The 26,381-nt window shown below is 49.4% G+C and overlaps 1 protein-coding gene across 1 annotated transcript in view; it reads right to left on the bottom strand.

The window, feature by feature from the left end:
- Positions 1-26,381, bottom strand: part of LOC126354208 (transient receptor potential-gamma protein) — an 847,751-nt gene that overhangs the window by 115,538 nt on the left and 705,832 nt on the right. The window contains exons 17-19 of the mRNA XM_050003666.1: positions 23,038-23,221; positions 20,148-20,284; positions 19,888-20,072 (exon numbers count right to left, since the gene is read on the bottom strand). Coding sequence (XP_049859623.1) covers positions 19,888-20,072; positions 20,148-20,284; positions 23,038-23,221 — 506 coding nt within the window. The remainder of the gene's footprint in view (positions 1-19,887; positions 20,073-20,147; positions 20,285-23,037; positions 23,222-26,381) is intronic.

The raw sequence follows: 26,381 nt of genomic DNA, 5'->3' as shown, positions 1-26,381 counted from the left end.
ACCTCCCTTCAATTGGGCCCACTGGCGGTGAATCGAGGAAGTACAGCACATACTGACGAAACTGAAATGAGCTCTAACATGGAAAGTAAGCGTTTCTGGACACATGTCCACATAACATCTTTTCTTTATTTGTGTGTGAGGCATGTTTCATGGATGTTTGGCCGTACCTGTTTGTAACACCCTGTATATCAGTAACATAATGCAGTGTTATGACTGGAATAAGTTGGACTGCCTAACGATCAGGACCAAGGGGCTCAGTGCACAAATGGCAACTACTGGGCAGAAGAGGAACTTCGATGGCCTACAGAAAGACAGAGGTGAGGCATCAGTCGCTGGCAACTCTCGAACTGTGATTAATATGTCTGGGAGGGAATTAACAAAAGAGGAACATTCAGTTCTATCGAAAGGAGGCAACTTTGCAATCACGCCACTAAAGGTTGCCACGGAGGACATTATAGCGAATGTGGAGGCAGGAATCCGTTTGTTATCATCACATTCCGCGGATGAAATCAGAAATGAAACGGCCAGAATATTACGCCAAGCGAAACCACCTACCAGCGATTTGTCTCAAGCGGAAAGGAGGGCACTGAGGGAGATCAACGCGGATAAGAGCATTATTGTACTTGCAGCTGATAAAGGAAATGCTACGGTTTTGCTGAACACCGAAGATTATCACAAGAACATTAGTGACCTTTTGGATCCCGCTACGTACAAATAGCTTCAGAAGGATCCTACAACCAAACTTTTGAGAAACACCAATCAACTGGTGAAACAATCGTCTCTTTCTTCCGATGATAAAAAAACAACTCTGTAAAACGGAAGCTTATCCACCCAGACTTTATGGATTCCCAAAAGTACATAAACCACAGGTACAGTTGCGACCGACTGTGAGTGCCATAGGATCTCCAACACAAGAGGTGGCCAGATATCTCGCCTCCTTGCTGCAACCACACATCGGCAGAACGGACAGGTACATTAAAAACTCGGCGCATTTTATTGAAAAGCTGAGGGAGATTAACGTCACCCGCAGTGATATTCTTGTTAGCTTCGATATAGTGTCATTGTTTACCACGGTGCCTGTAAACGAAGCTACACCCCTGGAAATTGAAATAAGAACACGGTGAATTCAATGTCCCAGGAAGGGGAAACTTTATTGACACATTCCTGGGGTCAGATACATCACAGTATCACACTGACAGAACCACAGGCACATAGACACAGGCAACAGAGCATGCACAATGTCGGCACTAGTACAGTGTATATCCACCTTTCGCAGCAATGCAGCCTGCTATTCTCCCATGGAGACGATCGTAGAGATGCTGGATGTAGTCCTGTGGAACGGCTTGCCATGCCATTTCCACCTGCCGCCTCAGTTGGACCAGCGTTCGTGCTGGACGTGCAGACCGCGTGAGACGACGCTTCATCCAGTCCCAAACATGCTCAATGGGGGACAGATCCGGAGATCTTGCTGGCCAGGGTAGTTGACTTACACCTTCTAGAGCACGTTGGGTGGCACGGGATACATGCGGACGTGCATTGTCCTGTTGGAACAGCAAGTTCCCTTGCCGGTCTAGGAATGGTAGAACGATGGGTTCGATGACGGTTTGGATGTACCGTGCACTATTCAGTGTCCCCTCGACGATCACCAGAGGTGTTAAAGACTGCGATGGAGCTCCGTATGCCACGGCAAACTGGCTGACACTGACGGCGGCGGTGCACAAATGCTGCGCAGCTAGCGCCATTCGACGGCCAACAGCGCGGTTCCTGGTGTGTCCGCTGTGCCGTGCGTGTGATCATTGCTTGTACAGCTCTCTCGCAGTGTCCGGAGCAAGTATGGTGGGTCTGACACACCGGTGTCAATGTGTTCTTTTTTTCCATTTCCAGGAGTGTAGAATGTTATCCCGTCTGTGAAGACCTTTATGTGAGAATTCGAAAAAAATAGACGAAACTGATATTTCCACTCTGCGATTACCGATGTCAGTGATGTAACAGATTCCGAATCATCCCTATAATTTACCAAGTCAACTGTTTCTCATGTCTAGAGAACCAGCAAACGTGTCTTCCACCTGTCCTCAACCTGCTACATGCACACACCACAATCGATGTCCTCTCAACTGAATAAAGACATGAAACGTGAAAGAACATTCAACCAAACAATTTATATGGGAGGAAATAATGGTCCAGCGCAAACACATGTCCATCTTGAATCTTCTCAGATTTCCACGCGGTCATGAAAGCTACCCAACACATACTAAGTATTAGTTCGCTATTTGGCCGTCTACAGGATGATACGGTTAAGTCAGCTACACTCCTACACTCCTAACAGACCTTTCCATTCAGACTGCTCCTACCGTCAACGGGGAACGAGAATCATCCCCACACAGGTCAACAGCGCTGCACCCCAAGCACCCCTAAACAGTAGACAGAATTGGGGAAGCAGTCAATTTTATTTTCCTCCAAGGCAACATTATACTGTATGTCTATTGAGATACCAGTGAGACACTCGTCTTGGCTACTGTATTTGACGCTTTTCAGGAAGACAGAACTCCCTCTAAACTTACATATATCTGCGTTGAACGATGACAAAGAGTGGATGGGGTGATCGATTGAGATGGAACTGTAATGAGGTTCGATTTAATGGTAGACTGGTGATGAATTGTAGAGAGAGAGAAGTTGTTTTAGGTCAATGTTTCCACTGTTCTGTCAGGATGCATCAGTCGCATACCATAGCCTGAGTTCGAGTTGTATACAGCCACGTGTTCTGTATGTTATTTAAAGCACTGTCTAGTTGCGATCATTAATGATAAACCTGACGGTCATCAGAGGACTTCCATCTCAAGGTTGATGAAACGTGAGACATTCCTCTAAACGAACTATGATTTATCGATGTACTCCATCCCACCCATCTCATCTTGTGTGTAAAATCGTGACTTCAGCTTCTTAACTAAGTTTGCGAAAGGTGCTTGTGAGGCACTTCCATCCTCGTGTATAAATTTGCATGACAGATGTGCTGTTTACAGAGTTAATGGCGAAATAACTTGCAATTTTCACATGTCGGACGCTGCTGCTACGCTGTTTCCTTGTAAGATGTATTCCCCATTAGTAACAATAATTTTATATAGGTCTGATGCAGGGATAGTATAATTTCTAAAGCGTGATTGGGTGTGAACAGTAGACGCTATACATCTATCAGAAGGTATAATATGTCCGTATCACACAAAGCCAATGTTTTAAGGAAGTAGTTTTTTCGTTTTACGGTTCAATAACATAGTTTATTGTAGAGAAACCGGGAAGAAGGATGTATCTCAAGCGCTTGATATTTCTTACATTGGAATATGAACAGCGCTACATTCCATACGACTGATAGGACAGAAACGCAAGTGATCTAACATTCTAGCCTGTTTTAAGTGCGGAACATTGTAGCCTTAGGAGTGCATGTGTTTATGTTCTGTCTTACCAGTATCTTCCAGGTGTTGATCCTTGACTGTGGAATAATACTTTAAAATCTATAGCTTCGTTGATTTACGTAAAAATTCTTCGAACTGCATCCATCTGGAGCTCCATTTTTCATAAAAATCACCTGTTTCTTGTTCTTCTTCACTGTCTGCTATTACATCACAACACTTTCAAATATGTTACTGTACATCGATAAGTAGAACTAACCTCCTCGACATGGGCTCATCTCAAGAAATCATTTGCACTTGGATGGGCGAGTGCTCGGCAAGCTCCATTCATTCACGAGATGTGGAATGCAGTGGTCTACTTCTCGTCGATAGCAAATTAAATCGGTAATGGTGCTGCAGGGCGGGTTGGTCAATGGCAGTGCGAGGGGGGTCTTTCAGTATCTAGTTTTACCCTAAGACTGCGAGGATGCTCTGTGACTCTCATCAGCATAGAGACAGAGTACTGTGCTCAAAGTGTTAGAAATATGTAGAGCACTGTTTGATATTCTTTGATGATGGATGTGTTCGAGAATTGACAGTGCAGGGACGTACTACACACTTGTTTGAGTTGGAGAAAGAGTTTTGGTAGAGGGACAACACCAAAACAGTGATCACGTACATGACTGCAATATGAAGAATCAGTTTAAATGGAATGTGGAGCCATTAGCTATTCCATCACTGTGACAGATGAGTTTAAATACAGAGTCGTCAACCACTTTTGGACAGCAGTTTGGAAACTCTCCATAACGCAGTCAAACTCTTTTATTTAAAATCATCCAGTGTGTGTGGCATGGTATGGTAGGTGCAGTAACAACATAATTTACTCTGTGTGACATCTAGTTTTCTGTGAGGGGCAATGAATCAGAACGTGTTAATGTCAGTTTAGAACCTGACATAGACCTCAAAGTCGCGAAAGAAAATGAAAATATATGGCAGTGTACAAAGTGTGTTACAGCAGAAAAAAAAATGTTTCAAACAATGACACAGGGGCACAGAGAGCATCTCTTGTGACTTACAGTATAGTCTGTGGGATATGGTCATCCTCCTGCAGAATAGGTGATGAAACTTTAAACTGGTCTGTGCGATCACTACCTGTATATTTAACAGGAATGTCACATGTGTTCGAAGCTGGCGTGCATGTGGTATTTGTTTTCGATATATGGGATGAGAGAGATGTGGTAAAAATCTTATCGAGTTCTCTGTCGGATGAAGTTAGTGGAGCTTTTATAGTTCGTAATTTTTCTCTGTTGGATGGTACAGAATAACGACGATAGAATGTTTGGGCGATAGACATGAATGGACGCTGAGGGATGCGGACCCATCTGCTTGCAGTTTGGAGAAGCACCACAATGCAGTAGCAAAATCGACGTCCTTCCCCCAGCTCCCGTACTGTCTTCTATACCGCCTCATTTTGCAGGTGCACGCTTCGTTTCAGTCAAATGGTCAAAATACAGTTCTGTCATAGTAACTCAGCTTTGCCTGTTTCTACATGGTTTGCAGTAGATGGTAGATATCGCTATCTCCGACTTCTACTCAGTTCCGACTTACATTGGAACAATGACATGCGCAAAGCTGCAGGGACGGTAGCGCAGAGCTTGAGGGGTAGAAATCAAATGTTTGTGAATTCCTAAGGGACCAAACAGCTGAGGTCATCAGTGCCTAGTTGCACACACTACTTAAACTAAAACCAACTTATGCTAAAACAACACATACGCCCATGTCCAAAGGAGGACTCGAACTTTTGGTGGGACAGGCTGCACAGTCCGTGACATGGCTCCTCAAACCGGGCGGCCACAAAGCGCAGCTCTGAGGGGTAGTTGCAAGATACATAGGGGCTACCTAAAACCATGTTGGAATTTTACTGTACCAGATAGGTTCAGGGAAGGTGGCTCGTTACGAGGTATGAGTGTGCCAGAAATATGATTCACTGGTGGCTGTAGTTATTAGTGGACTTCTCCGTAGGATCCAACACAGGGAATTGTATGTTGTTGAATGGAAAGACTTTATTCCAAGTCATAGACATCATTTCTACCAAAAGCGCAGCACTAGAGATCTGAAAAGCTAGTGTACATTTCTTACGATCTCAGTCATCATACCATCTACTACTCTGTCTGATCCTTCTCAATCAATCCTCGCCTATATATCAGCGGCGGCGACAGGGAGTTGCAAATACTGGTTTCATACCACACTCCTTAGCCGAATCGCTTTCAAAACGTGGTGATTTTACTACAAGGTTGCACCACTGGCGACGTGTTGGTCTTACACTATACACTCCGGCGATCACCGCCTATATTCAGTGCCATGGTATTTGTCTGGAAAGAACCACTTCATTCAGAGGTAATGCCATACGTAGATTTCTAAAGCCAGTATAGCTTTCAACATGGATAATTTTAGAACCAAGACCGCCTGTGATGGTAATATGGTTGTGTTTTTTAACATCTGACGATTTGTAAGACGAGTACGCCTCTCTTTCTAAGACACAGTGGTACCACCCATCATTGACTCTCGGTGAGTATTATTTCATATCGCCGGAAATCATTTATTGGCGAAGTATTATACTTAGTAGTAGGGGATGCGGTATAACTTCACCTTGAGCACCAGGCTTATAACGTAGGAGTCTGTGTTCCGACATGTGCAAAGGAAATTACTATGTCTAGTCGTAGGGAAGGTATGGATCTGACATGGAAGACTGTGATAACAAAGGGGGCAGTATGTAAAATCTGAAGAATAATAGAGATATTTCTATTTCCAGAGCCACAGCCGTCAGCAGGGTGTATTTCCGATACTTGATTCGTTGTCGAATTTTGTTCAATTGAGACTGCAATCATAACATTCAATTATAAGTATAGTGATCAAATATATATATATATATATATATATATATATATATATATATATATATATATATATGACCGATTTCCTAGGGGTGCTTGGCGTGTAGCGCTAGTGACCAATGTGGGGATGATTCTCTGACTAAACTGTATCGTCCTCTAGATGGCCGATTAGTGAACTAATATTTAGTATGTGTTGGGTAGCTTTCGTGATCACGTGGAAATCTGAGAAGATTCAAGATGGACATGTGTTTGCGCTGGACCATTATTCCCTCCCATGTAAATTGTTTGGTTGACTGCTTCTTTTCATTGTACGTCTTTGATTAGTCGAGAGGACATCGATTGTTATGTGTGCATCTAGCAGGTGAAAGACAGGTGGAAGACATGTTTGCTGGTTCTCTAGACATGAGAAACACCTTAGTTGACTTTGTAAATTATAGGGATGATTCGGAATCTGTTACATCACTGACATCGGTAACCGCAGAATAAAAATATCACTTTTCCCTACTTTTTCGATTTCTCCCATAAAGGTCTTCGCAGACGGGATAAGTTTCTAGTTACTCTGTAGTTTACAGCACGCTCCACCTAGCTGAAGTTTACGGTTTCTAGAGAAATAATTTCCAGTCTATATCTTCGGAATTGTGCCGTGCAAGTGATGCTGCTATGCAAGCGATATTGCTGTGGGCTTGATATCGACAAGTACTGCGAAAATAGGATGATATTCTAGCAAAATATACGAAATTACATATGTTCTTGTGATCCCAGAGTCTGAAGATGTGTGTAGAAAAGCAAGCAAGCAAGCAGGTACGGATCGGAAATAGTAACACGTTTGTGCCGAGGTGAAAACGAGCCCGTCTTTGCACGACAGTTCTGAGAGTGACTTCGATCCACTGAGGGTGTAATGGTCGCACGTTGGGAGTGGTTGACCATCCAACTGCGTTGGAAATACCTAGTCCCACGAGTATACATACGGGGCGTCTGCGTATGCTGTGTGTCTTTGTGGTATATGTACGAATGATGTAAAACTGGTGGTTTTCTATGGCACAGGATACGAATTGTGAGTGTACTACATCGACAAGGTATGTAGTAATATAGCTGGGTTGGAGATTGGTTTTACGCTCTAATATTCGAGGTCCTGTCATCAGACGGAGAGCAGTGTAATTGTAAGTAATAGTCTTTCCGTGTTTAACGTTATGTAGGGGACTTCCCAAGGTTTAATTGTCCGTGCAATATGGCGATCTGTGTAAAATAGTTTTTTGCTGCTGAGAATGTTGTCTGCAGAAAAAAAAGCTGGATGGTGACATCAGTAATTCGGTGGGTAAATTTGATAATTTGTTTGAACTACATGCCATCTATTTTGCCGACCAATAGGATGCTGAGAATTGAGAAAAACTTCACCATACAATGCAAGAATACCGACTTTATTAATTTGAATAATTTTTTTATATCAATGTGGTGTTAGCGGTACAACAGTTAAGGGGATGGTGTGTGTGAGCGGGTGACATTGGAGCAGAACAGCAAGTTAAATGCAGAACAATACCTTAATTTGCATAACTTTTATGTAAAATGCAGTACAATAGTTCAAGGGGTGGGTGACAGAGAAGAATGCTCCAGAAATAGTGTTCAAAAGCATGTGAAATTCGAAAAGTGTATCAGAAAATGGTGGGAGGACATAACTAATTACTTAATTTGGTATACAAGGGGGGGTACTATAGTTTAAGGAAACTGAGGTGACATGGAAAACCACTTAACAGAACAATAGGTTAGATGCCGACAAAGGCCCAAACATCAGGTTAAGACACCAAAATACAGTGCTGAACCATACATTATCAACAGGTTTGCCACATGTAATTGCTTCTTATAAGACCTACATGTTTCCAAACAGCAAAGAAAGATGAGCAAGAGAAATCCAATACCACAAACTGATTTTTTTGTATAAATAAACATCATACCCTTGAATGTCCTGTTATGAGATTCTTCCTCTCCACCACCACCAGATGGCCATCATGGATTGCATCATGTAATGGACGATAGAGGCCTCTGGTGGCAGTACTGTGTACTAGGTCAGTTGGACTCTGGACCTTGGGGAGAACACACTTGGTGGCGGTACTACCTGTAATTGTTTAAATAAGGACTGCAAAAAAGACTTATGTGCAGCACAGGCAGAGTCCTTTTCCTGCCTATCCCTAGGAAGAGGTGGTCATCAGATGACTTAGGTTAGTGGAGGTAGCAGTTGTGTGTTGCATTGTCCAGGTTTTCTTTGGGGGGGGGGGGGAGGGATTTACCAGTGGGTGAAAGGTTAATTAATTGATGAATTTCATAAAGTAGTCAATCAAACTGATAAGAGTGAGAGGAGCTATTCCAATAACTTGGACCTGGAAGTGTGTTGGGGATGGGGGAGGGGGGGGGGGACAGTAGGATAAGTGCCGTTCAATCAAATGGAACTGGGGGTAACAATAATAGGTTAAGTACCTGTCAATCAAAGGAGAACAATAGGTTTGCCCACGAGTGCTTACCTGCCCCTGATGTAAGCAACCTACACTAAAATATGTGCCACAACGTAACTTTTCCCAATACTTCTATCGACGACTCAAGGCTTTTGCTTTTTGATGAGTGTGGTCTTCTGTAATCCATAAGTATTTACTCTCTACCAGAAATAACTTTCTTTGGGCAGAGTATATGCTATGTAGTAATTTCCTGGCAGATTAAAACCGTTAGCCAGACACGAACGTTGCTCATTAGTGAAAAGCTAAAACGTTATTTCTATTTTCCTGAAATAATAACTAGTAACAGCCACCAATGCAATGCACTTAGTTTTGTGCTGAAATCTTGATTCTGTGTAATCGACTTATCATATGTGGAAGAAGCTTGCAGTTATACACGAATAATGCTTACAAAGACATCTTTTCCACGTAGGAAAACTTTTGACATTTATTGAAATAACAGTTTCTACCGAAAACCACAGACAAATGTGTGCATTAGATGTGCAACATTCGTCCATTTGGTCACTAGCGCGGCTAGGTGGGATGTATCAGGCGAACCGGGTGGCTTGTCCGGCGCTGTTTGCACATCATCTGCTCCTCAGCGCGCATGCGCCGGACTACCTCGCATCACCTCTCAGTTTTACCATCATAATCGGGACACACGGTCACACTTTTCTACTGTTCTAGCCGTATGCATCCAAAAAACAGGAACACTCGCAAACGCCTTGTCCAACGCTGATGTCAGCCCCTCGAACAAGCTACCCTGCACGCTGCGCGTAATACAAGTCCTGTTGCGTGTAATAAAAAACTGGAGCATTTCCTTTTTGTCAACATCACAACTTTACCACAAAAATTTTACATTTTCTGTCAGTTTACCTCTGTTCATTAATGTGGGGGCTATTCCTTGTTCATAGGCTACATTTGATTAAGGTAGGCAGTTTTATTATATATATTGCAGCTATTTAACAATATAAGATGAGTGAAAGATGTCTTGGAAAATTATATGAAAAATTATCAGAAAAAGATTTGTAACACTATTAGTGGATATCTCTGTGGAATTAATGTTACTCAAAACTGGTATGACAAGAGAAATAATTTTTGCAGTGAAATGAAATGATCGTATGGCATTTAAGGCCAGGATATCCCCCTTCGGGGTTCGGCCGCCGTATTGCAAGTCTTTTTATTTGACGCCACTTCAGCGACTTGCCGGGAATCGAACCTGGGGCCCCTTGCATGGTAGGAGGTAACGCTGCCGCTGCACTACGAAGGTGGACATTTTTGCAGTAATTAAAGCACTTTTAAGCAAAGATAGACAGTGAATAGCCCATTTTTCTTTATACGGAGATACAAGCAAAGTCTATAATCAATAATAAAATTTGTATAAGCCAAAAATTGGTAAGCGAAAATTCAGTAGTTTTTTTATGTGGTTGTAAAGAAAATCTTACATGTGTAACTGAATTTCTTACTATCGCAAGTGCTGTTTTCTTTGAATTGCAGCGTTGTTGTTGCTGTCTTGAGTCCGAAGACTGGTATGATGCAGCTCTCCATACTCCTCTACCCTACTCTACATCTTCGAGCAACTACTGCAGCCTAAACCCTTCTGAGTTTGTTTGCGTATTCATCTTTTTGTCTGCCTCCATCTACGATTTTTACTTCCCACACTTACCTCCAATACTAAATTGGAGACCCCTTGATGTCTGAGAAGGTGTCCTATCAAAAGATCCCTGTGCCACAAATACCTTTGCTCCCCAATTCTCTTCAGTGCCTCCTTATTAGTCATGTGATCTACGTAACTAATCATCAACATTCTTCTGTAGCACTACAGTTTGAAAGTTTCTACGAGAGGGTAGCAGAAAAACCGGAATTATTTTTTAAAAGCTATATATTTTCAAACTGTTTACAAAACAACAAATACATTTGCGACACCGGTGCTTCCACTGTTCGAAACATATGTTGTAGTCATCTTTAGAAATGGTGAACAGCTCCTCCCTCGGATTTTTCTTGACTTCTTCAACGTTGTCAAACCGGTGTCCTTCCATGCCCCTTTTCATGTGTAAAAATAAACGTAAGCGACACAATGCCAGGTCAGGCGAGTAAGGAGCATGGGGCAGTGGAACCATACCATTTTTAGCCATAAACTGTCTAACAGAGATGGCTGTGTATGCAGGTGGTGGAAGAACCAGTCTCCCGTCTGCCACAGATCGGGTCTTTTCTGAGGCTGAACCGAGCTCAAAGATAACCCACTAATCTCTGACAGTTGATCAATTGTCTGTCAACGGTCTGTGAGCACAAGCGCTCCAATTCTTTCGATATTTTCGTCTATTTGGGCAGCTGATAGACGTGCAGAACAAAGTTTATCATCAATCGACATGTCGCCATTTTCAAATCGAGCAAACTACTCGTACACTTGAATTTTTCCCATAGCGTCCTCTTGGTACGCTGTTTTCAACATTAAAACAGTTTCAACAGCATCTTTACTGAGTAGAAAACAGAATTTCACAGCTGCACGTTGTTCACTTAAACTTGCCATCATAAAAAAGGAAACAAGAACAAAACTGCGCTAGCAAAAACAATCACTGCAGACGAATGGAACAAGCCAACATGGGCGGCACTGAACCTGCAATAAGTTAAGTTATACACGCCTAGCGGCAGAAATGCGTACTACACAAGCTTCACCCACAACAATGTTATTCTCTTTTATTTCTTTCTTGGGTACTCACTCGTATTCTCTTTTTGTCGAAACTGTTTATCGTCGATGTTTGACTTACATACACTCCAGATAAATACTTTCAGAAAATACTTCCTGACATTTAAATCTATATTCGATGTTAACAAATTACTCTTCTTCAGAAATTCTTTTCTCGCCATTGCCAGTCTACATTTTGTGTCCTCTCTACTCAGGTCATCGACAGTTATTTTGCTGCCCAAATAGCAAAACTAATCTACAACTTTTTCCAAATCTAATTCCCATAGCGTCACCTGATTCCATTATCCTTGTTTTGCTTTTTGCGATGTTCGTCTTATATCCTTCTTTCAAGACAATGGCCATTCCGTTCAACTGACGAAATATCGTTTAGTTCCGGGGCCTTGTTTCGACTTAGATCTTTCAGAGCTCTGTCATATTCTTCTCGCAGTATTATATCTCCCACGTCATCTTTATCTACGTCCACTTTCGTTTCTACAACATTCCTTTCAAGTTTATCTCCCTTGTATGGACCCTCGTCACACTCCTTGCAACTTTCTGCTTTCCCTTCTTTCCTTAAGACTGGTTTTCTACCTGAACTCTTTATATTCGCAGAGCTGCTTTCCCTTTCCCCTTTCCCCTTTCTTTAATTCTCCTTTAGGTGGTATCTGTAGTCTTGCTAGTGAAATCATTTTTTAAAAGTTTATACTCCCTTTGGCCTCGTTCATTTGCCGCATTTTTATTTTTCTCTTTTTATAAATTAATTCAATCTCTCTTGTGTTATCCAAGGATATATACTAGGCCTTCTCTTTTTTACGTATTTGATCCTCTACTGCCTTCACTGTTTCATATCTTGAGGCTACCAATTCGTCTTGTACTTATTCCTTTCCCCCAGTCTTGTTAACTGTTGCCTAAGGCTCTGAAACTTTCAGCAACCACTGGTTCTTTCAATTTATTTAAGTCCCATTTCCTCGATTTCCTATCTTTTTCCAATGTCTTCAGTTTTAATGTACAATTCATCAACAATAAATTGTGGTCAGAGTCTACATCTGCTGCTGGAAGTGTAGTATATGATGAAAATATAAGTGATGGAATTTTCGTGTACGGACGATTTCTTGACTTACGCATTGGTAAGTTTGAGGAGCTGGAAACCAATGAACGGACTCCAGGCTAGGAAAACGGACACCAGAGAGAGAGCAATCATACAGCGCTGAGGTTGCAAGAGGTAAGCAGTAACGGTGCAGGGCTGCGAACAGCAAACGCTCCGGGCGTTTGTCACAGGGAGTAGTTCAGAGAGTTAACTGGTAACTTCAAAAACGACCTAAACGCAACTGTAACGTGACACGGTAGATGGCACCCTCTTTAGCGAAGCAGCTAGCTTGATGTTTGCTGCCTAAAACAGCGACGTCAGTGGAGTCGTAGAGGCTACGGTGAGATTGTAGACGAGAAAAACGAGAGGGAAGTCTCCTGCTTTAGCGTGAAGGCAAGTGACGAAAAACGCTGTTTTCTCTATCCATGTTGGGAACGGTAGCGCAATTTAGCTTTCTGGTGAACGCTGTTGCCACGAAACTTGGAGTTTGTTAGAGTGTTAGGGAACGTCCCTATGCAGAGAGTGGGAAAGGAGAAGGTGATTGGCCAGAGGCAGCACGGAGGAGAAGAGCCCAATGTCAGATTGTCCAATGTCTGTAAAATGGCGGTAGGTTGGCGGACGAGTGTAGACAGGGCGAAATACTGCGCCGCCACACCCTTTAAAATCCGAAGTTTCCCTCGTCGAAACCGCTGCGCAGCCAGGTCCGTGCCGCTCGTAACCATTCTGGGGTGAGCTGCGACGAGCCTCGTTCTCTCACTCGGAGCGCTGCTCACATGTTCGTACTTTATGATGCTGTTAGTGAGTGCTGTTTCTCTCAGCTCTCATCTCACAGACTCAGACACTCATTTCTGTTGCGCAAACAGTAGAGTCCTTCGCCTTTTCCGATGCGTGGGAACGGCCTCGTTGTACGAAGTATGTAGTTTGAATGCGGTAGAAGATTGTTAATCAGACATGCGAGTCTGCCGCGCGCCCCGCTACCAATTTCCTCGTCGAGTCAAAAAATCGGCACCTTCCGTAGGCGTCCAGCGACGGTGTTTGGCGTTGACCTGAGCCATCAGTGGAAACTTGACTTCCTGGATTTAACTCTTATCAGGCCTGTAATTGCAGACTGACCTGATACTCCCTTCTTCCCTCTGTCCTATACTAGAAAATAAGAAAATAAATCTCGCGAATGCAATCAGTCTAACATTCACCCCAAATATACTTTTTTGTGGAAATAATATTATTGTAATGTACTATATTCACATTTGAGCTGCTGGCGCCTATATTTCTTATCAACTGCATGTGCGGAGCCGAGGCAGTGGGCGAAGGCAGGCGGCAGGCTACCTGGGCGGCTAGGCTACCTGGGCGGCTAGGCTGGGCTGCAAGGCTACCTGGGCGGCTAGCCTACCTGGGCGGCTAGGCTACCTGGGCGGCTAGGCTGGGCTGCAAGGCTACCTGGGCGGCTAGGCTACCTGGGCGGCTAGGCTACTTGGGTAGCTAGGTTAACAGGGTAGCTAGGCTACCTGGGCGGCTAGGCTACCAGGGCGGCTAGGCTACCTGAGCGGCTAGGCTACCTGGGCGGCTAGGCTGGGCTGCAAGGCTACCTGGGCGGCTAGGCTACCTGGGCGGCTAGGCTACTTGGGTAGCTAAGCTAACAGGGTAGCTAGGCTACCTGGCCGGCTAGGCTACCTGGGCGGCTAGGCTACCTGGGCAGCTAGGCTGGGCTGCAAGGCTACCTGGGCGGCTAGGCTACCTGGACGGCTAGGCTACTTGGGTAGCTAGGCTAACAGGGTAGGTAGGCTACCTGGGCGGCTAGGCTACCTGGGCGGCTAGGCTGGACTGCAAGGCTACCTGGGCGGCTAGGCTACCTGGGCGGCTAGGCTACTTGGGTAGCTAGGCTAACAGGGTAGCAAGGCTACCTGGGCAGCTAGGCTACCTGGGCAAGTAGGGTACCTGGGCGGCTAGGCTGAGCTGCAAGGCTACCTGGGCGGCTAGGCTACCTGGGTGGCTAGGCTACTTGGGTAGCTAGGCTAACAGAGTAGCTAGGCTACCTGGGCGGCTAGGCTACCTGGGCGGCTAGGCTAACTGGGCGGCTAGGCTGGGCTGCAAGGCTACCTGGGCGGCTAGGCTACCTGGGCAGCTAGGCTACTTGGGTAGCCAGGCTAACAGGGTAGCTAGGCTACCTGGGCGGCTAGGCTACCTGGGCGGCTAGGCTACCTGGGCGGCTAGGCTGGGCTGCAAGGCTACCTGGGCGGCTAGGCTACCTGGGCGGCTAGGCTACTTGGGTAGCTAGGCTAACAGGGTAGCTAGGCTACCTGGGCAGCTAGGCTACCTGGGCGGCTAGGCTACCTGGGCGGCTAGGCTACTTGGGTAGCTAGGCTATCAGGGTAGCTAGGCTACCTGGGCGGCTAGGCTACCTGGGCGGCTAGGCTACCTGGGTGGCTAGGCTGGGCTGCAAGGCTACCTGGGCAGCTAGGCTACCTGGGTGGCTAGGCTACTTGGGTAGCTAGGCTAACAGGGTAGCTAGGCTACCTGGGCGGCTAGGCTACCTGGGCAGCTAGGCTACCTGGGCGGCTAGGCTACCTGGGTGGCTAGGCTACCTGGGTGGCTAGGCTACCTGGGCTGCTAGGCTACCTGTGCGGCTAGGCTGGGCTGCAAGGCTACCTGGGCGGCTAGGCTACCTGGGTGGCTAGGCTACTTGGGTAGCTAGGCTAACAGGGTAGCTAGGCTACCTGGGCAGCTAGGCTACCTGGGCAGCTAGGCTACCTGGGCGGCTAGGCTACCTGGGTGGCTAGGCTACCTGGGCGGCTAGGCTACCTGGGCTTCTAGGCTACCTGGGCGTCTAGGTACCTGGGCGGCTTGGCTACCTGGGTGGCTAGGCTACCTGGACGGCTAGGCTACCTGGGCGGCTAGGTTACTTGGGCGGCTAGGCTACCTGGGCAGCTAGGCTACCTGGGCGGCTGGGCTACATGGGTGGCTAGGCTACCTGGGCGCCTAGGCTACCTGGGCGCCTGGCTACCTGGATGGCTAGGCTACCTGGGCGGCTAGGCTACCTGGGCGGCTAGGCTACGTGGGTGGCTAGGCTACGTCGGTGGCTAGGCTACCTAGGCAGACTGACCTGTACCCCCTTTTTTCCCTCTATCCTATACTAGAAAATAAGAAAATAAATCTCGCGAATGCAATCAGTCTAACATTCACCCCAAATATACTTTTTTGTGGAAATAATATTATTGTAATGTACTATATTTACATTTGAGCTGCTGGCGCCTATATTTCTTATCAAGTGCATGTGCGGAGCCGAGGCAGTGTGCGAAGGCAGGCGGCTGGCTACCTGGGTGGCTAGGCTACCTGGGCGGCTAGGCTGGGCTGCAAGGCTACCTGGGCAGCTAGGCTACCTGGGCAGCTAGGCTACCTGTGCGGCTAGGCTGGGCTGCAAGGCTACCTGGGCGGCTAGGCTACCTGGGTGGCTAGGCTACTTGGGTAGCTAGGCTAACAGAGTAGCTAGGCTACCTGGGCGGCTACGCTACCTGGGCGGCTAGGCTACCTTGGCGGCTAGGCTACTTGGGTAGCTAGGCTATCAGGGTAGCTAGGCTACCTGGGCGGCTAGGCTACCTGGGCGGCTAGGCTACCTGGGTGGCTAGGCTGGGCTGCAAGGCTACCTGGGCAGCTAGGCTACCTGGGTGGCTAGGCTACTTGGGTAGCTAGGCTAACAGGGTAGCTAGGCTACCTGGGCGGCTAAGCTACCTGGGCGGCTAGGCTACCTGGGCGGCTAGGCTGGGCTGCAAGGCTACCTGGGCGGCTAGGCTACCTGGGTGGCTAGGCTACTTGGGTAGCTAGGCTAACAGGGTAGCTAGGCTACCTGGGCGGCTAGGCTACCTGGGCAGCTAGGCTACCTGGGCGGCTAGGCTACCTGGGTGGCTAGGCTACTTGGGTAGCTAGGCTAACAGGGTAGCTAGGCTACCTGGGCGGCTAGGCTACCTGGGCAGCTAGGCTACCTGGGCGGCTAGGCTACCTGGGTGTCTAGGTACCTGGGCGGCTAGGCTACCTGTGCTTCTAGGCTACCTGGACATCTAGGTTTCTGGGCGGCTTGGCTACCTGGGTGGTTAGGCTACCTGGACGGCTAGGCTACCTGGGCGGCTAGGTTACTTGGGCGGCTAGGCTACCTGGGCAGCTAGGCTACCTGGGCGGCTGGGCTACATGGGTGGCTAGGCTACCTGGGCGGCTAGGCTACCTGGGCGGCTAGGCTACGTGGGTGGCTAGGCTACGTCGGTGGCTAGGCTACCTAGGCAGACTGACCTGTACCCCCTTTTTTCCCTCTATCCTATACTAGAAAATAAGAAAATAAATCTCGCGAATGCAATCAGTCTAACATTCACCCCATATATACTTTTTTGTGGAAATAATATTATTGTAATGTACTATATTTACATTTGAGCTGCTGGCGCCTATATTTCTTATCAAGTGCGTGTGCGGAGCCGAGGCAGTGCGCGAAGGCAGGCGGCTGGCTACCTGGGTGGCTAGGCTACCTGGGCGGCTAGGCTGGGCCGCAAGGCTACCTGGGCGGCTAGGCTACCTGGGCAGCTAGGCTACCTGTGCGGATAGGCTGGGCTGCAAGGCTACCTGGGCGGCTAGGCTACCTGGGTGGCTAGGCTACTTGGGTAGCTAGGCTAACAGAGTAGCTAGGCTACCTGGGCGGCTAGGCTACCTGGGCGGCTAGGCTACCTGGGCGGCTAGGCTACTTGGGTAGCTAGGCTAACAGGGTAGCTAGGCTACCTGGGCGGCTAGGCTACCTGGGCGGCTAGGCTACCTGGGTGGCTAGGCTGGGCTGCAAGGCTACCTGGGCGGCTAGGCTACCTGGGTGGCTAGGCTACTTGGGTAGCTAGGCTAACAGGGTAGCTAGGCTACCTGGGCGGCTAGGCTACCTGGGCGGCTAGGCTACCTGGGCGGCTAGGCTGGGCTGCAAGGCTACCTGGGTGGCTAGGCTACCTGGGTGGCTAGGCTACTTGGGTAGCTAGGCTAACAGGGTAACTAGGCTACCTGGGCGGCTAGGCTACCTGGGCGGCTAGGCTACTTGGGTAGCTAGGCTAACAGGGTAGCTAGGCTACCTGGGTGGCTAGGCTGGGCTGCAAGGCTACCTGGGCAGCTAGGCTACCTGGGTGGCTAGGCTACTTGGGTAGCTAGGCTAACAGGGTAGCTAGGCTACCTGGGCGGCTAAGCTACCTGGGCGGCTAGGCTACCTGGGCGGCTAGGCTGGGCTGCAAGGCTACCTGGGCGGCTAGGCTACCTGGGTGGCTAGGCTACTTGGGTAGCTAGGCTAACAGGGTAGCTAGGCTACCTGGGCGGCTAGGCTACCTGGGCAGCTAGGCTACCTGGGCGGCTAGGCTACCTGGGTGGCTAGGCTACTTGGGTAGCTAGGCTAACAGGGTAGCTAGGCTACCTGGGCGGCTAGGCTACCTGGGCAGCTAGGCTACCTGGGCGGCTAGGCTACCTGGGTGTCTAGGTACCTGGGCGGCTAGGCTACCTGTGCTTCTAGGCTACCTGGACATCTAGGTTTCTGGGCGGCTTGGCTACCTGGGTGGTTAGGCTACCTGGACGGCTAGGCTACCTGGGCGGCTAGGTTACTTGGGCGGCTAGGCTACCTGGGCAGCTAGGCTACCTGGGCGGCTGGGCTACATGGGTGGCTAGGCTACCTGGGCGGCTAGGCTACCTGGGCGGCTAGGCTACGTGGGTGGCTAGGCTACGTCGGTGGCTAGGCTACCTAGGCAGACTGACCTGTACCCCCTTTTTTCCCTCTATCCTATACTAGAAAATAAGAAAATAAATCTCGCGAATGCAATCAGTCTAACATTCACCCCATATATACTTTTTTGTGGAAATAATATTATTGTAATGTACTATATTTACATTTGAGCTGCTGGCGCCTATATTTCTTATCAAGTGCGTGTGCGGAGCCGAGGCAGTGCGCGAAGGCAGGCGGCTGGCTACCTGGGTGGCTAGGCTACCTGGGCGGCTAGGCTGGGCCGCAAGGCTACCTGGGCGGCTAGGCTACCTGGGCAGCTAGGCTACCTGTGCGGATAGGCTGGGCTGCAAGGCTACCTGGGCGGCTAGGCTACCTGGGTGGCTAGGCTACTTGGGTAGCTAGGCTAACAGAGTAGCTAGGCTACCTGGGCGGCTAGGCTACCTGGGCGGCTAGGCTACCTGGGCGGCTAGGCTACTTGGGTAGCTAGGCTAACAGGGTAGCTAGGCTACCTGGGCAGCTAGGCTACCTGGGCGGCTAGGCTACCTGGGTGGCTAGGCTGGGCTGCAAGGCTACCTGGGCGGCTAGGCTACCTGGGTGGCTAGGCTACTTGGGTAGCTAGGCTAACAGGGTAGCTAGGCTACCTGGGCGGCTAGGCTACCTGGGCGGCTAGGCTACTTGGGTAGCTAGGCTAACAGGGTAGCTAGGCTACCTGGGCGGCTAGGCTACCTGGGCGGCTAGGCTACCTGGGCAGCTAGGCTACCTGGGCGGCTAGGCTACCTGGGTGGCTAGGCTACCTGGGGGGCTAGGCTACCTGGGCTGCTAGGCTACCTGGGCGTGTAGGTACCTGGGCGGCTGGGCTACCTGGGTGGCTACGCTACCTGGACGGCTAGGCTACCTGGGCGGCTAGGTTACTTGGGCTACTAGGCTACCTGGGCAGATAGGCTACCTGGGCAGCTGGGCTACATGGGTGGCTAGGCTACCTGGGCGCCTAGGCTACCTGGGCGCCTGGCTACCTGGATGGCTAGGCTACCTGGGTGGCTAGGCTACCTGGGCGACTAGGCTACCTGGGCGGCTAGGCTACCTGGGTGGCTAGGCTACCTGGGCGGCTAGGTTACTTGGGCGGCTAGGCTACTTGGGCAGCTAAGCTACCTGGGCAGCTGGGCTACATGGGTGGCTAGGCTACCTGGGCAGCTAGGCTACCTGGGCGCCTGGCTACCTGGATGGCTAGGCTACCTGGGCGGCTAGGCTACCTGGGCGGCTAGTCTACCTGTGCGGCTAGGCTACCTGGGCGGCTAGGCTACCTGGGAGGCTAGGCTACGTGGGTGGCTAGGCTACTTGGGTGGCTAGGCTACCTAGGCAGACTGACCTGTACCCCCTTTTTTCCCTCTATCCTATACTAGAAAATAAGAAAATAAATCTCGCGAATGCAATCAGTCTAACATTCACCCCAAATATACTTTTTTGTGGAAATAATATTATTGTAATGTACTATTTTTCTTTTACATTTGAGCTGCTGGCGCCTATATTTCTTATCAAGTGCATGTGCGGAGCCGAGGCAGAGCGCGGAGGCAGGCGGCTGGCTACCTGGGCAGCTAGGCTACCTGGACCGCTAGGCTACCTGGGCGGCTAGGCTACCTGGGCGCGAAGCGTGCCAGCACGCGGTGGTGGTCTCCGTTGTGGGCGTCCGCGGAGGTGGCGGACAGGCCGGGCGAGAGCAGCCCGGCGGCGCTGTGGTGCGGCGACTTCTTGGGCGTCGAGCCGGCGAAGATGGCCGACGTGGTCGAGCCGAAGAGGTCGTGCAGGTGCGCGGGCAGCGCGTGCTCGTGGCCGTGGCCGTGCGCCGCCCCCGCGCCTGCCCCCGGCGCCGCCCCCGCCGCCGCGGCCGCCGCCGCCACCGACTGGTGGTGCGCCAGGCTGGCCATCAGCTCCGCCACCGAGCCGAGCGGCGCGCCCGACGTCTGTGGCGCCGGCGCGATGTTAAAGCCCTTCATCAGGCGGCGCTCCTTCTGCCGGTTCTTCTTGCCGCCCGAGCCTGCGAAGCGGCCGCGCGCACTAGAGTAGGTCGCCGCCTCCACGACTACATTTCTACACTCACTCTACTTATTTCTGCATTTCGAGAGAGAGATTCTGCGATGTCACAAACCTCTGGGACGACGGAGAAGGATAAATGTATTCGTACGGTGCAGCCGATTCGAGTCCGCTAACGACCGAGTCGGAGGGCACGGGCGAAAACTTCCACCTCAGCCTCTCACAGAGCTGAGACTGAGGGACCCAACTTCGGAAACTTCGACATCGCCTTCAGAGTTGCCGCTGAACGCGCTCCAATACCCTCAGGCTACTTCCCCTGTTGACGGACTAGCAACGGCGCGCGTAACTTGATGTCACAAAAAATTGTTCAAATGGCTCTAAGCACTATGAGACTCAACTGCTGCGGTCATCAGTCCCCTAGAACTTAGAACTACTTAAACCTAACCAACCTAAGGACATCACACAAATCCATGCCCGAGGCAGGATTCGAACCTGCGATCGTAGCAGTCGCACGGTTCCGGACTGCGCGCCTGGAACCGCGAGACCACCGCGGCCGGCTTGATGTCACAGAGACCGAAAATTCTAAGTCTACATTACAGCAAAAATGAATTCTATTTACCTGCACAAGTTTCGCAAGGTGCTACACTTACGACACTAGTTCAAAATGGCGTCCCCCTGCGTCAAAGGAGGTGTGGCATAGTCGTGCGAGGTTCCGTCGTAACCGATCCGATGCCCCACTGTCGTCTGAAGTGTCGCTGACAGCGATACTTCTCTCTTTACAGTCTCGACAGTTTCGACGAGGGTGCCGTTCGGAAGACTTTTCGCGTGGGTCCACAAGAAGAAATCGACTAGGATGAGATCAGGTGAACATTTTGGCTGGAAACAGGACCTCCTTTACTCATCCACTTTTCAGGGAATGTCTGATCCAGGTATACACGAAACGAGGTGGGGCTGCACCGTGTTGGATCCACATCCGTTGACGAGTAACGAGTGGGATATATTCCAGGAACCCGGGTAGTATATATCTGATGAACACTGGGTACGCTTGTGCATTTAAGTGCGCAGGAAGAACCAAAGCGACTAGTACACGATCACTGACTATGCCTGTCAACACATTCAGTGATAACCTGTACTGCTGGCTCTTCACGACTATACTGAACAGACTCTCGTCGGCCCAAACAGGACTATTCCACTTCTTAGCATTCCGTCTCCGGTGAAACGGGCTTCATCCGTGAAAAGCGCATACGCAGAGAAATGAAGATCGGCTGTAAGGTCCTGCAAGAATCACTGGCTGGACAAGACATGAGATCGGAAGTCATCGGGACTCAAAGCGTACATTTACTGTGCACGGGGGGCGTGTAGCTGCAATTCCCGTAACACTTGCCGCAAGAGGCTCAGAGAGACATTCGTTTCACGTGCACGTGATCGAGTGCTGATTGCAGGCACCTCATCCGCTCCCACAATTCCGTGTACTCGGTCGGCCATCTCCAGCGTTGTACTGTGGTACCGACTGCTCTGTTTTACTTAATCGTCGGAACAGTCTCAGAATATGGTGTGAGGCGAATGCCTTGTAGGCGAATTATGTATAACAGTTTCGCTTGTCTGTTGTTTCCATTCGCTTACCTATACATAAAAATCGTGTCTGCAAGTTCAGTCACCGGGCAGGTTCGCCCTGATCGACGTTAGTATTTCAACCTGTAAAGACAGACTGCAGTCTATAACACTACATACACTGTATACCAGGATTGCTCTCGTCAGATCACAGTACGCCATCTGCATCGGATTAACTGAGTTATTAGCCCAACCTCTACAGTTAGGTGGTCGTCGGAACTGCCTACCCTACAATCTCAGCAAAACGGTACAGCTACGCGTATTGCACTATCAGAGGTAATAGAAAGATTTTGGCTTATAACTTTCCACTCGGTCATTTCCGTGCTACGTTCCTTTATCTGAATCGATGCATTTACCCTTCTCCATCGGCTGTGAAAGTGTAACATCATCACGGTATCACTCTGTATAAGGGGCATTCAAAAAGGAGCTCTAAAATAGAAACCACAGAAGATATCACTGCCTACGGAAGATGTTGTGGCTCCTATAAGAGCGCAGGGGCGTCCCTCAGACTTGCCTCTAGCGGCACGGGAGCGTGCACTCAGTGACGACACACCGAGCAGCTGCACGCCTCCACTGACCGCCGCACTCAGTTGCGGGGCCTCGAAGAAGAGCAAATGGCTGTACTGAGTTTCCTTACCACGCGAAACTGAAATTCATCGAAGAATGGTACAACTGTACGGATGGCACTGTACGTGCTTTGCAATTCCGACCTCCGGGGCATTGGCTGCCTCCATAAGCCGCCGGCCTTCAGTAATGAAGGTCCCACCTGCTGGCCATTGCAGTGGCTGACGTTCCAGGTGGTCCTACACCGGCCAACGCCTTCCTTCAGTGAATCGCTTGTGACACGCCTTGACCCTCGCAACGGACACGCAGTGCTCTTCGCACACATGTGCCACTGTTCGATGAATTTCCGTTCCCCACACTCCATCCGCTGCCGGAAACGCACTACTGGCCTTTGACCCTCTCAGGGTTTTCAGCACTACTGAGCACTGAAGGAGAGTTTGGGCCATCGGTGCTCTTATAGGGCCACACCTTCTTCCGTAGGCAATGGTATTACGATTCCTTCAGCAGTATTTATTTCACAACCTCCGGCTCGTTTCTCTTACGTTTCGCCTGGCTAAATCAGAGGAAGCGAGGCCGACTCACCAGTGCCCATGCCGGCGGCCGTGGACGTGTTCATGCCGGAGTTCTTGAGTATCTCGATGAGCTCGCAGCGGAAGGCCGAGATGTCCTGCTTGATCTCGTTGACGTCGTCCTCGGTGACGCCCTCGTTCTCCGCCTTGCGCTGCTCCACCGTCACGTAGCGCCGCACCAGGTTGCGCATTATGCTCTGCGCACACCAAAACTGGGCCAGTCAGCTGGCCCGCACACGCACGCACGCACGCACACACACACACTTACAGGCGCACGTACGAGCTGAATAGTCTTATTAGAAGGAAAGTAGTACGCTTACATGAAACTTCATCTAATCTCTTTCAGAGTACTACCTTGGCTACCACTGAACTTATCCCAGAGTTGAATCTACGACTCGGAACATTTGCGGGGAAGGATTCCTTTGGAAGTGCGCTCATCTGCTCTGTCGTGGCCCCCTGAATGTCAACAGTGGTGTCAACACGATTCCCTTAAAGGACGGTTTTAATTTCTGGGAAGAGCCAGAAGTCGCACGGCGACTAAGACGGATGTGTGGACAGAAAGACACGAACTCTTCTCCCTGCAGAAGAACTTGTGAATCAAAAGCGAAGTGTGGTACAGCAGGTTGTATAATTAATGCTCCAGGCAAATGCCGGGATGGTTCATTTGAAAAGAGAACAGCCGATTTGCTTCTCCATTCCCTTGCTAATACCAGCTTGTCCTCCGTCTCTGATGGCCGTGCTGTCGACAGGACGTAAATTCTAATCTCCCTTCCTTCATGTTTTAAGTAGTTTCTTAGTAATGTCTCACAGGATGTCAGGTCACACACACCACTTAAAAACTGTAACTATCCCATCTGATTTTTTGAGCAGCTTTCTGTACCTAGTATTTTACCGTGTGAACTCCACTGATCTTTTAGGAGTACTTCGAAACTCTGTCCTTTTGTTACGAATACTCTGGCAATTAACCACTAGGACTATAATCATTCCATCTGTGGGCAGCATTTCTTTGGATCTCACACAGATGCCTCAGTCCACCAGCATCCACATCCACGTAGATACTCCGCAAACCACTGTACGATGCGTGTCGGAGGGCACCTTCTACCAATGCTAGTCATTTCCTTTCCTGTTCCAATCGCAAACAGAGCGAGGGAAAAACGACTGTCTGTATGCTTCCAAGTGAGCCCTAATTTCTCGTATCTTATCTTCGCGGTCCTTAAGTGGAATGTACACTCCTAGAAATTGAAATAAGAACACCGTGAATTTATTGTCCCAGGAAGGGGAAACTTTATTGACACATTCGTGGGGTCAGATACATCACATGATCACACTGACAGAACCACAGGCACATAGACACAGGCAACAGAGCATGCACAATGTCGGCACTAGTACAGTGTATATCCACCTTTCGCAGCAATGCAGCCTGCTATTCTCCCATGGAGACGATCGTAGAGATGCTGGATGTAGTCCTGTGGAACGGCTTGCCATGCCATTTCCACCTGGCGCCTCAGTTGGGCCAGCGTTCGTGCTGGACGTGCAGACCGCGTGAGACGACGCTTCATCCAGTCCCAAACATGCTCAATGGGTGATAGATCCGGAGATCCTGCTGGCCAGGGTAGTTGACTTACACCTTCTAGAGCACGTTGGGTGGTACGGGATACATGCGGACGTGCATTGACCTGTTGGAACAGCAAGTTCCCTTGCCGGTCTAGGAATGGTAGAACGATGGGTTCGATGACGGTTTGGATGTACCGTGCACTATTCAGTGTCCCCTCGACGATCACCAGAGGTGTACGGCCAGTGTAGGAGATCGCTCCCCACACCATGATGCCGGGTGTTGGCCCTGTGTGCCCCGGTCGTATGCAGTCCTGATAGTGGCGCTCACCTGCACGGCGCCAAACACGCATACGTCCATCATTGGCACCAAGGCAGAAGCGACTCTCATCGCTGAAGACGACACATCTCCATTCGTCCATCCATTCACGCCTGTCGCGACACCACTGGAGGCGGGCTGCACGATGTCGGGGCGTGAGCGGAAGACGGCCTAACGGTGTGCGGGACCGTAGCCCAGTTTCATGGAGACGGTTACGAATGGTCCTAATTTGCTGGGAAGTGGCGGTGCGGTCCCCTACGGCACTGCGTATGATCCTACGGTCTTGGCGTGCATCCGTGCGTCGCTGCGGTCCGGTCCCAGGTCGACGGGCACGTGCACCTTCCACCGACCACTGGCGACAACATCGATGTACTATGGAGACCTCACGCCCCACGTGTTGAGCAATTCGGCGGTACGTACACCCGGCCTCCCGCATGCCCACTATACGCCCTCGCTCAAAGTCCGTCAACTGCACATACGGTTCACGTCCACGCTGTCGCGGCGTGCTACCAGTGTTAAAGATTGCGATGGAGCTCCGTATGCTACGGCAAACTGGCTGACACTGACGGCGGCGGTGCACAAATGCTGTGCAGCTAGCGCCATTCGACGGCCAACACCGCAGTTCCTGGTGTGTCCGCTGTGCCATGCGTGTGATCATTGCTTGTACAGCCCTCTCGCAGTGTCCGGAGCAAGTATGGTGGGTCTGACACACCGGTGTCAATGTGTTCTTTTTTTCATTTCCAGGAGTGTATGTTGGCGTCAGCAGAATGGTTTAGCAGTCAGCTTCAAATGCCGTTTCTCTAAATTTTCTAAACTGTCTTCCTCGAAAAGAACTTCGCCTATTGAGTTTCCGAAGCATCTTATCTTCGTAACATTTACGTGTTATTCCAACCTATAAGTAACTACTCTATATGCCTGCCTCTGACCTGCTTCATTATCTTCCTTCAATCCTACCTGTTACGGATCGCAAACACTCGACCAGTACTCAAGAATAGGTCGCACCAGCGTCCTGTGTGCGCTCTCCTCTACAGTGAATACTCTTTCCTACAAAATTCTCCGAATAAACCGAAAACGACCATTCGCCTTCCCTACCACAGTTCTCATATGCTTGTTCCACCTCATATCGCTTTTCAGCCTCACGGCCAGGTATTTAAACGACTCGACTGTGTCGAGCAGGACACTAATAATGCCAAAACCGAACATTATAAACACATCAAAAAAAGTTTTGCATCACCCCGGATCCAAGAACTCCTGAAGATAGATGTTGACTGTGGATATTGTCTCACAGACGCAGTCCTTTTGAGTGTTCAGAGATGTCACCCGCCCAAAGATGTAAACAACCATGCACGAGTAACACATATTAGACGGAGATGGTCCGACAGGCGATCAGCTCCAGTCATTCCACCAGGAAGGAGGTACACGGCTCGTATTGTCTGTATTTCAACCACGAATAGACAGTCCCTACCGCAGTTCGATCGCGTCCGCAT

The sequence above is a fragment of the Schistocerca gregaria genome, chromosome 3 (genome assembly GCF_023897955.1).
Source record: "Schistocerca gregaria isolate iqSchGreg1 chromosome 3, iqSchGreg1.2, whole genome shotgun sequence".
NCBI lineage: Eukaryota > Metazoa > Arthropoda > Insecta > Orthoptera > Acrididae > Schistocerca > Schistocerca gregaria.
This window is presented reverse-complemented; position numbering and strand designations above follow the sequence as displayed.